This window comes from Sorex araneus, chromosome 2 (assembly GCF_027595985.1).
Source record: "Sorex araneus isolate mSorAra2 chromosome 2, mSorAra2.pri, whole genome shotgun sequence".
NCBI lineage: Eukaryota > Metazoa > Chordata > Mammalia > Eulipotyphla > Soricidae > Sorex > Sorex araneus.
In genome coordinates, this window is record NC_073303.1 from 30,966,382 (window position 1) to 30,976,837 (window position 10,456).

The 10,456-nt window shown below is 53.3% G+C and overlaps 1 protein-coding gene across 1 annotated transcript; it reads left to right on the forward strand.

Annotated features, from left to right (window-relative positions):
- The first annotated feature begins 1,087 nt into the window (after nucleotides 1–1,087).
- Nucleotides 1,088–6,124, forward strand: PRRT1 (proline rich transmembrane protein 1). The gene is made up of 4 exons (XM_004621303.2): nucleotides 1,088–1,288; nucleotides 2,189–2,724; nucleotides 3,357–3,542; nucleotides 3,677–6,124. The coding sequence occupies exons 1-4, from the start codon at nucleotides 1,270–1,272 to the stop codon at nucleotides 3,851–3,853; spliced, it is 918 nt and encodes a 305-aa protein (XP_004621360.1). The 5' UTR covers nucleotides 1,088–1,269; the 3' UTR covers nucleotides 3,854–6,124.
- Nucleotides 6,125–10,456: the final 4,332 nt, after the last annotated feature.

Here is a 10,456-nt window from a genome sequence, read left to right on the forward strand (position 1 = left end):
GGCTGGGGCAGAGAGGGGAAGGCCTGGCTGGGCGCTGGGAAATGACTACATCAGGCGGGGGCAGGAAAGTGCTGGTCTGAAACTGGGGAGTGAGGGGGCGGGCGGTAATGGTTCCCCGACTGTTTTTTGTAAAGGCCCAATTCATGTGAGTCTCCATAGGCCTCCCCTCCCCTTCTAGGCGCTCCCGAGACGCAGCAAGCAAATAAAAAGACTGCAATTACCGCTGTGTCCCCTAGTCGACTCTGGAGGTGGTGCTGCGTCTCGGATGGGGTGGTGGGTGGATGGGTGGGTGGGATTTAAGGAATGGATCTGAAGGCTGCAGGCCCAGGAACTCTAAGAAGCGCAATAAATGCAAGGGGAATCAAGCATGCAATCCCGAAGGGCTGAGAGGGCTGAGCCGCTGATTCATTCTCTCATCCCAAAGGTGTCAGCAACTTCACCCTGGAGGGGAGAACGTCCCTAAGAAAGCCCACGCTTCTAGCTCTGGTCCAACGCTCCCGCCCCACCTCACCCCTGCAGTCCAGTATCCCTCTGGGGTACTGGAGAAGGAACCGCCCACTTAGCTTCCAGATCGCTCTGGGCCAGGGCGGCAGGTCCAAAGATAAGCCTGGGAATTATTCCGGCAGGGAACTTCTCACCTCTGCAGTTTTCATCCATAGTCACCTCTCCTAATGTGGAGGGGAACTAGGACTAAGGGTTTGGGAAAAGATCCTGGAACCTTGCAGGGACTCCGAGGGAAACTGGGGTTTGTGGGGAGTGTGAACCATATGCCGAGGGAACTGGGGTGTTGAAAGCACCGAGCACCTGCTAGCTTCCTCCCACAATATCACTACAACCAGTCTCGGTGGGGAAGACTCGAGAGAGTTCTCTCCCCCCCCCTTCTTTCCCTTAGTCCCACCCGCCTTGCCTGGTCTTACTGCCTCTGTTTCCATGACAACTCCAAGGGAACCCAAACTGGGGGCTTGAATGCCAGGGTGAGAGGAGGAGAGACTAGTCCAAATCAAATCGAGAGAGAGAGAGAGAGAGAGAGAGAGAGAGAGAGAGAGAGAGAGAGAGAGACGGAGAGGGGGTACTTCTGAAGCGCTCCCCCTCCCTTGCCTCGGTCCCTTTAAGCTCCCCCCCCCTTCCCTCCACCCCCCACGGCTGTCTTCATCTCTCCATCTCTGCGCTGCTGCCGGCTGCGCAATCCGTGCACCCAGCCTCCGGCACCAGCCCAGGACCGCGACTCGGGGGGCTGCAGACACCCCGTCCCAGAGAGAGACTGCAGGCATGTCATCGGAGAAGTCAGGTAAACAACAGCAGCAGCAGCTGCAGCCCGGTCCAGCTTCTCTGGATGCTCCCCTATCCTTGGCCCTGACCCCCCCCCCTCCCTCGGCCCTCCCCAGCAGGGGTCTGTTTCCATCCTTCTCAACATCTGCCCCCCACCTCCCATCCCCTTCCTCTTTCTATATGATTCCCTTCTCTCCCTTTCCTCCTTCCACTCTCAGACTCTGCCCCTTGCCAACAGCGCAGGCAGAGGGGCAGGTTGAGAGGGTAAGGGAAGTACGAGAGTGGCTTAGCATCAGCCAGGTACTGCGTGGACAGCATCCCTGGGAGTGACAGATGGACAGGTGACACTGGCTTGTATGGAATCATTCAGTGCGGAAATACGAAGCCATAATCAGCTGGGGGGGGGGAGGGAGGGAAGGGAGGTTTTCGGGCGCAAAATCCACAGGATCCTTCTTGATCCTGTTGAAATGAAACACCGAAATTCCCAGAGGGGTCAGAGACCCCCTCCTCACTGAGGGAACAGCAAAGTGGAACATAGCCTGCATGTGTTTATACAACTGTTGAATTGAGCACATGTTAACCCAACGCGCACAGCGATCTGCACATGTGCGCACACTCCGAGGCAGCCATAAGCCCCAGGGACAGGAGTTTGGGGCTGCGAGTGCATTCACGTTGCTGAGGAAGGGACAGTAAGCGGCAGAGTTGTGACCTCAAAACTAGACTGAAAGGAAGAAAGGGGGCAGGGGGCCTCGACGCTCCTCTCCTGCCCCAGAGAGAGATGTTTTCTCACCCTTCTGCTCTGTTTCTCCCGTTATCCGTCTCCATCCCTGACCCTCTGTCCCGCCCCCCCTCCCCACCTTCCGGTGTCCTTTCTGTCTGGTTTCTTTCCACCCCGTCACTTCTGCCCTCCTGCCCCCAGGCCTCGCGGACTCAGTCCCTCACACCTCTCCACCGCCCTACAATGCCCCCCAGCCTCCAGCCGAGCCCCCCGCTCCGCCGCCCCAGGCAACCCCCTCCTCGCACCACCACCACCATCACCACTACCACCAGTCTGGCACCGCCACCCTGCCGCGCCTCGGGGCCGGGGGCCTCGCTTCCTCCGGCACCAGCGCTGCGCGCGGCCCCTCGTCCTCGGCCACGCTGCCGCGGCCCCCCCACCACGCCCCGCCCGGCTCTGCGGCCGGAGCGCCCCCACCCGGCTGCGCTACCTTGCCCCGCATGCCACCCGACCCTTACCTGCAGGAGACTCGCTTCGAGGGCGCACTGCCCCCGCCGCCGCCCGCTGCCGCCCCGCCCCCGCCGGCGCCCTCTCACACGGCCCAGGCGCCCGGCTTCGTGGTGCCCACGCACACAGGCGCGGTGGGCACGCTGCCGCTGGGGGGCTACGTAGCCCCGGGCTACCCCTTACAGCTGCAGCCTTGCACTGCCTACTTGCCTGTCTACCCCGTGAGCGCGGTGAGTAACCCCGCAGACTGGGGGACAAGGGCGGGAGGAGCGGGGGAGGGTCAGGCTGGGACACGTAGGGGGCATGATGGAGCAAGAGCTGAAATCGGGGACACACTGAGGTCTGGTGGAAAGGGGAAATGGGGACATTGAGGCGGGTGGGGGTGGGGAGGGGCAGGGCCTAGGGAGAAAGGACAGACGAGGGAACAGCTTGAGACTGGGGTGGGTCTGCTGTCTCACGGGGTCCGGACCTGGGCACTGGAGGGAGTGGAGGTTAATCCCCAGAGGGTTTCGAAGAAGGGCTGTGGGGAATGAAATCTAGCCCCCAAGCCGATATGAGGCAGAGAGAGCAGACCGGGGCCTGAGTTGGGGAGGAGAGAGGATCTGGGGAAAAGGAACAAGGTCTTGAAATCAGGCCAGCCAGGGCAGCACTGATGGGACGGGAATGTGAGAGCCCCTCGGCTATAGGGCTGAGAGTGCAGTGAAGGGAGGGACCTCAGTGACCTCTGGGGGCGCAGGAAGGCAGTGGACGACCAAGTTGTTTGAGATGCATGCTTAAGAACTGGGCTTTGAAAACTGCTGGGCCAGACAGAACTTGAGCGCTTCCGAGTGACAAGCCTCTTCCCCCAACCTTCCTTCTACAGCCCTATGCGGGAGGGACCCCAGGAGGCACAGGCGTCACCTCCACGCTCTCCCCGCCGCCCCAGGGCCCAGGGCTGGCGCTGCTGGAACCCAGGCGCCCGCCCCACGACTACATGCCCATCGCAGTGCTGACCACCATCTGCTGCTTCTGGCCCACAGGCATCATCGCCATCTTCAAGGCAGTGCAGGTGGGAGGACGGCGACCGGAGGGGGCTCGTTCTGGGTGTCTTATTCCGGGGGAGTGCTGGAGGCTCCAAGGGAGCATCTTAGGGTGGACCAGCCAGGCAGCGTTCTCAGACCCCTTTCCCACCCCACTCCGCAGGTGCGCACAGCGTTGGCCCGCGGGGACATGGTGTCCGCCGAGATCGCTTCACGCGAGGCCCGGAACTTCTCCTTCATCTCCCTGGCCGTGGGCATCGCCGCCATGGTGCTCTGTACCATCCTTACCGTGGTCATCATCATTGCCGCGCAGCACCACGAGAACTACTGGGACCCGTAAGGACGTCCCTGGCCCGGCCCCGCCCTGCGCCCCCCGAGCTCCCCAGCGCGTTCCGCGGTCACAGCGACACTCCGAAGGGCGCCCTGCACACCCGCCACCCGGGCGACGGGTCTTCGATGCATCCTAAACCAGACCGCCGCGGAACCTCGAGGCTGGCGGGTGCGCTCCAGAACCAGTTTCTCAACAACGCCCCCCGAACCCACACTCCCACGGACGCCGCTCCCCGAAACGCCCGCCACAGTCCGGGTCCGCACTCGCTCCAGATCCCCGCCCTCCCCATCTGCAGCGCGCCCCGCCGAGCTCCCCGAGTCCGCGCCCCCGCCTAGTGACCGGCTCCCGAAGCCCCGCCTCCTCCGTAGGCCCCGCCCCGCCGCTGACAAACCCCGCCCCCAGGTCGGCAGGCTCCGCCTTCTTTTCTTCCCGGCGGGGTTATTGAGTCCGGTGACTGGGTTGGAAGTGTCAAGCCTCACCCCCCCAAATCCGCAGACTCCGCCTTTGCTCCTGTCTCTCGGAGCGAGCCCCCATTCTCTTACGTTTTGTTTTGCCAATGCGGTTTCCTATCTCTTCCACCCTGGTCTCCGCCTATTTTCTTGCTAATCCCAGAACCTCTACTTTGCCGTGGGGGGTAGAGGGCCCGGGATTGGACTGAGTTTTGGGAGGTTCCCTTCACGTTGGGATGAAAACAGTGTTTGGGTTTTCTGTAAATACGCCCACCTATCCCGACCCGGGTCTAGTCGGGCAGACGGGAACCCAGGGGACAGAACCCATGTTGGCAGGGGCCCGGCCAAACAGTACCCATCCAGGTCTGCCCTGTGTATGAGTGAGTGCGCGGGCGAGTTTCCGAACGACGATATGTAAGAAAGGAGACCCCAGTTCTGAAGACTGCAGCCTTGCAACTACCCTGTTCTTTTGCTTCAGTATTTTACTTCTCCAGTGATATTCTTTATCTCCCATTTCAGGGAAGATAATATCACTGGAGACAAAAGTGGGAGGAGACAGAATCTCAGGCCACTAAGAGACACATATGGGGGAGGGGGAAGGTAAGCTACCCGGGAATGCTAATGGGAGGATTTTAGGGCCCCTTTCTTTCCCTGGCACGCACTCTCTAGTCAACTAAACGGGACTTATTTAGGACTACAGAGAAGGAGAACTGATGAGACAGCAGAACATTCCAAAGAAGTTGAGTTGGAATAGGGTGGAGGGAGAGGAGAAAAATTCCAACTCTTCCTGCCAGGGCCTGGGGCCGGGGAGTGACAGACAACTTGGATTGGATCCCTTAGGTGTGTGGTGCTGGTAGAGAGAAGCCAAAGGGAGCAGACAGCTGTGGGAACCCCGTCGGTCCATTCCTGTTATTAAATATAATTACTATTGCTGGCTGATAAACAGCAGAAGTTTGTCTCACAATTCCTGCGGCTAGAAGCCAGGGTGCCAACACAGTAGGATAACGGCCTTCTCGGGGCCAGAATGGTAGTACAGCGGGGAGGGCACTTGCCTTGCACATGGCGGATCTGGGATTCGTCCCAGCATCCCATATGGTTCCCTGAGCACCACCAGGAGTAATTTCTGAGTACAGATTTCTTATTGTATCTTCACTTGATAGAAAGGGCTGTGGGGTCATCACTAATCCCACTCATGAGGGCACTACTCTTCTAAAAGCCCCACTTCCGAATGTCATCCTTTTGCACACTGGGGTTTCAACATCAGAGCTTTGGTGGGGAAGGACACAGCTGTTTAGACCTCAGCTCTAGGAAGAAGGAAATTAACCTTTCAAGTCCAGTTGTGGCTAGTTGTCTTCTCCTACCCTGAGGTCAACCAAAAGTTAGTGGAGGGGAAAAGGGGCACAAGCAATGGACTTGATATTCATCAGTTGTATACGCAGGACAAGGTCCTACCCTGAATTTATGCATTGCATTCATACAGTATGCAGGGGGAAACATCTCAGACAGTAGGTGTGAGCCTTGAAACTCATGGGATTTATAATCTATGAGGAAAGTGATGCACCTAGATGGGACACATGGGAAGGACGTGAAATGGGATGTGGAAATCATGGGTTCTTTCTAGGGATACTATTGTCAGAGATGTGTCTGTATCTTCCTTTCATAACCATTGTTTCTTCTTTAAGCCCCCTTCTTAACTCCCTACTCTTCTGAAGTTGTGTCTCAATATTCAATGATTAGAAGTTGACCAGGAGCCAAAATCAATGGCATTTTCACAGTGTTCTGCCTCTCCAAACCCTCCTGTGAGAAATAAATTTCTGTTGTTTATAAGCCACTCAATTTATGGTATTTTGTTGCAACACTTTCCAACTTACATATTTATATTGCAGACATTCTCCCAGTGCCTATGGCACATGGCCACATGGACCGGACCAGGCTGCTGGTCCTCTAAACTCAGCAGGTTCCAGATCAAATTGATGAAATGCCACTGAAACCCTGTGTCCCCGTCTCTTAATGGCACCTTTTCCCCAGAACCCTTAACTGAAAACCTTGATGCCTCTTCTCCTTCCCTCTTGCCTTTACTTTTGGTGTGGTCTCAACTCAAATCAGTTCTATCCTCAGTATCTTGTGAATCTGAACTTTCCTCCAGCCCTTGCTGAATAAATGACCTCATCTAGGGTGATTGCAACAATTCCCTTAATGGGTCTCTCTAACTTCCTCTCCCTACTCTGAGTTCCCTTGACACTGCTGTCAGATCCTCCCGGAACACTTTTCATAAAACTAGCACACTGCTTGTGCTCACTTATGAAGCACATGAACACTGGAATAGCAGAGAAGATTAACCCCTACATAAGGATGATGTGCAAATTCATGAAGCATTTCATGCCATTTTCATCTCAAAAATAAATGAAAATAAAATTGCACTGCACATGGGGCTGGAGTGATAGTACAGGGGGTAGAGTGTTTGCCTTGCATGAGGCCAACCCAAGTTCAATTCCGACATCTCACAGTTCCCCAAGCCCGACAGGAGTAATCCCAGAGCATTGCTGGCTGTGACCCCAAGACAAAAACAAACAAAAAAACTACACTGGACAGAAGCTCTTCAAGATGCCCAATTGCTAACGCAATCATTTACAAATTTGAAATCTGGCCCTTAATCCCTCTTATAATTTAAAGTCATTCAGTGTTTGAGAGCTGAAGCAATACAGAGGTCAAGGAGCTTGCCTGAAATGCATCTGTGGCCGTGACACACTGGTTTTATTTTTGGTTTTTTGTTTTGTTTTTGCTTTTTGGGTCACACCCGGTGATGCACAGGGGTTACTCCTGGCTCTGCACTCAGGAATTACTCCTAGCGGTGCTCAGGGGACCAAATGGGATGCTGGGAATCGAACCCGGGTTGGATGCGTGCAAGGCAAATGCCCTACCCGCTCTGCTATCACTCCAGCCCCTATTATTTTTATCTTTATTTATTTATTTATTTATTTATTTATTTATTTATTTATTTATTTTTAATGAATCACCGTGAGGTACAGTTACAGACTTACAAACTTTTGTGCTTGCGTTTTAGTTGGTTTTAATCTTGGCACTGCATACGGTCCCCAGCACCACCAGACTTGGTCCCTGAGCACTGCGGGGTATGGCCCCTAAACTAAGCAGATCACCCAGTCTTCTTTTTTCAATATAAACTCCAACCAAATGGAATTAATCACCAGTTCTACCCCCTGGTCAGTGCCCAGTTGTTCTCAAATCTTAGCCCTTTTGTCCTCTGTTAAATACCAGATTGTTAGCCGCTTGTATTTTCCGGCTGCAGCTAAGCTTTTTCTCAAAATGTGTTCTCTTCTTCAATCTCCACATTTCCCCCTCACTACCCCCCTCCACCCGCACACACACACACACACACATACATACCTGCAACACACCAATACCATTCACATATGGTCAAAATTTACCTATGCCTAAAGGCACAGGTCAGTTCACCCCTTACTTCAGCAAGGAAGAATCTTTCTCCTACTGGGGTAGGGTTGAAGCAGTGGGTTTCTAATCAGAGCTCGGGGCATTCCTTGGAGCAATAATTTTAACTCCCGGCTACATATTAAAGTCATCTGGGGAGCATTTAAAAATCCCCAAGCCCAGATCTGAGGCATCCTAGCCCAATTAAGTCAGAATCTCTAGGGGTGGGGCTCAGTATATATATATTTTAAAAAATATTCCCAGGTGATCTCCAAAAGCAGCCAAGAGGCTAGGAAAGACAGTCTTATAGGCACTTTAGGGACCACCAGAAAGAGAGGTGTGGCTTCAACAAGAGCAACAACGGAGTCTAAAACCACTTTTCTGCTTACCTCTCCCCCTCTCTTCCCACCAGAGAGCTTGAGGTACACACCTTACTTTGAAGAGGAAAGCCAACATCTGACTATCACATGAGTTTTCAGATCCTCATCTGACAAAACATCTTCTACTATTTGGGGGCTTTGTTTGTTTGGGGACCACACCTGGTGGTGCTCAGGGCTTACCCCTGGCTCTGCACACAGGAATTACCCCTGGGAAGTGGCTGGGGATCGAATCCAGGTCAGCAGCATGCAAGTGCCCTATCTGCTGGATTACCTCTCCAACCCCTTCTACCAATCTTTGAACTCAACTGAATGAAAACGAATTAGGCAGGTCCTGGAGAGATGAAATGAAATGACAACTTCTGGGCGATCTCTTCACCTCTTTCAGACTCTTCTGGAGGCTTCTTTTAATTCTCTTCCCCCCCCCCCCCTTACCTAAACTGCCTGCACACAGAGCTATTGAACCCCCCCCCCCCCCACCGTCCACATGCTCTTCCCCCTCCTAATTTTTGGTTGGATCCTTGATCATCAAGCTCCTTTATTCATAGAGGATCCAGCACCTCGTTACTGCTTTCCTGACTACTACCATCTGTCATTATTTTTCAGCCTTCATAAAAATAGCCACCCAGCACCCGGTCAGTTTCTTTTCTTCCTCACCTCTAGCTTGCTCCCCTCAACCCTACCCCCAACGACTCTCTTCCTGCAATATGGATATTTTTTTGACTTGGTTGGTGCCAGTAATGTTGCTTCATCCAAAATCTCGTTAGTCTTTTCATGTCACTCCCTCCTCCTTTAGGTATCCCCATTTCAAAATTTCAAAACGTTGAAATTTCAAAAATTCTCAGGCTTACCCACTAGCCCCAGCCATTTGCTCTTTCACGCAGTGTGCTTGGATCCCCGGGGTTCATTACCCTCTTCAGTCCCCAGTTCAAGGTTTCCAAAGTTCACCACTGTAATCACCTCTCAGCCCTTGCCCTGTATTCTTGGCACTTCTCACTTGGATTCATTTCACCCCCCCCCCCCCCCCCCCCGGTAGATACCAACCCTGCCTGATATTTACAGCTCCCTGGGCTGAATGTGTCTGGAGGGAAACAAGTCTTTTGACTGCTCTTACTTCCTCATGTGGACTTGAGTGATAGATAGCACAGCGGGTGGGGTGTTTGCCTTGCACACGGCTGACCCTGGTTTGATTCCTCCGTCCCTTTCAGAGAGCCTGGCAAGCTACCGAGAATATCCCGCCCGCACGGCAGAGCCTGGCAAGCTACCTGTAGCCTATTCGATATGCCAAAAACAGTAACAAATCTCACAATGGAGACATTACTGGTGCCTGCTCGAGCAAATCGGTGACACCGGGACAACAGTGCTATCGTGCATCGCTACTTCCTCATGTGGACCTTCAGTGTAGCCTGTAGACTCATACTTCCCCAGCTGGCTCACATTTCCCAGATCTGAGACCACAATTTCAGAAGGTGATGGCCTTTCTTTCTACTTCTGAAAGTGAGGACACTTTCAGGAGAGTATTTCCTCATGGTGCCTACTCCCAAGTCTCTGGGCGGGTCTCTCTACCATATTCAAACCTTCCCTTCCCCTGTTACTGCAGCCGCTGACTTGCTCCTCTCTCATTGGTGCACTGGGAGCTGCCCCTTACATCCACTCAGAAATGGGACACTTGAAATTAACTCTGGTATTTTGCATAATTAGTTTCCCCCCTACTGAAAGGTGCCCATTATCATACAATTGTGCCATCATGATGCAACTCATGCCACAATTCTATAGCTCATCTTTGAGGAAAATATTTTGTTTGCCAAAACACGAATAAATAAATTCCTATTTGCTACTCCCATGGTGGGAGGGAAATTCTGATTAAAGAGGGACAAGGATAAATTTCAACAATAGCAGGAAGGCTTTATTTTTTCAGTCACATGATGTTTGTTCAATAACTTAGTGATAAATGTGTGCTGAGGATGAGAAAGCCTGGTTTAGACCCATCAACATCATGTGACAGTTGACGTGACATCATGTGACAGGTCACTCCCTCCTCCTTGAACTGTTTTCTTTACTTCAAAATCTCTTTCTAGGGGCCAGAGAGATAGTACAGCAGATAAGGCACTTCCCTTGCATACTGCTGACCTGGAGTCAACGCCCGGCATTCCATTTCATCCCCCGAGAACCGTCAGGCGTAATTTCTGAGTGCAGAGTCGGGAGTAACCCCTGAACACTGTCATGTGTGCCCCTCTCCCCAAAAATACTCCTTTCTGGTCTGCATTTATAGCTCCTGCTCCTCTCCCATCTAGTCTAGAAATGCAATGCGCTCTCCATTGTGCCACAGAGACTGGAGC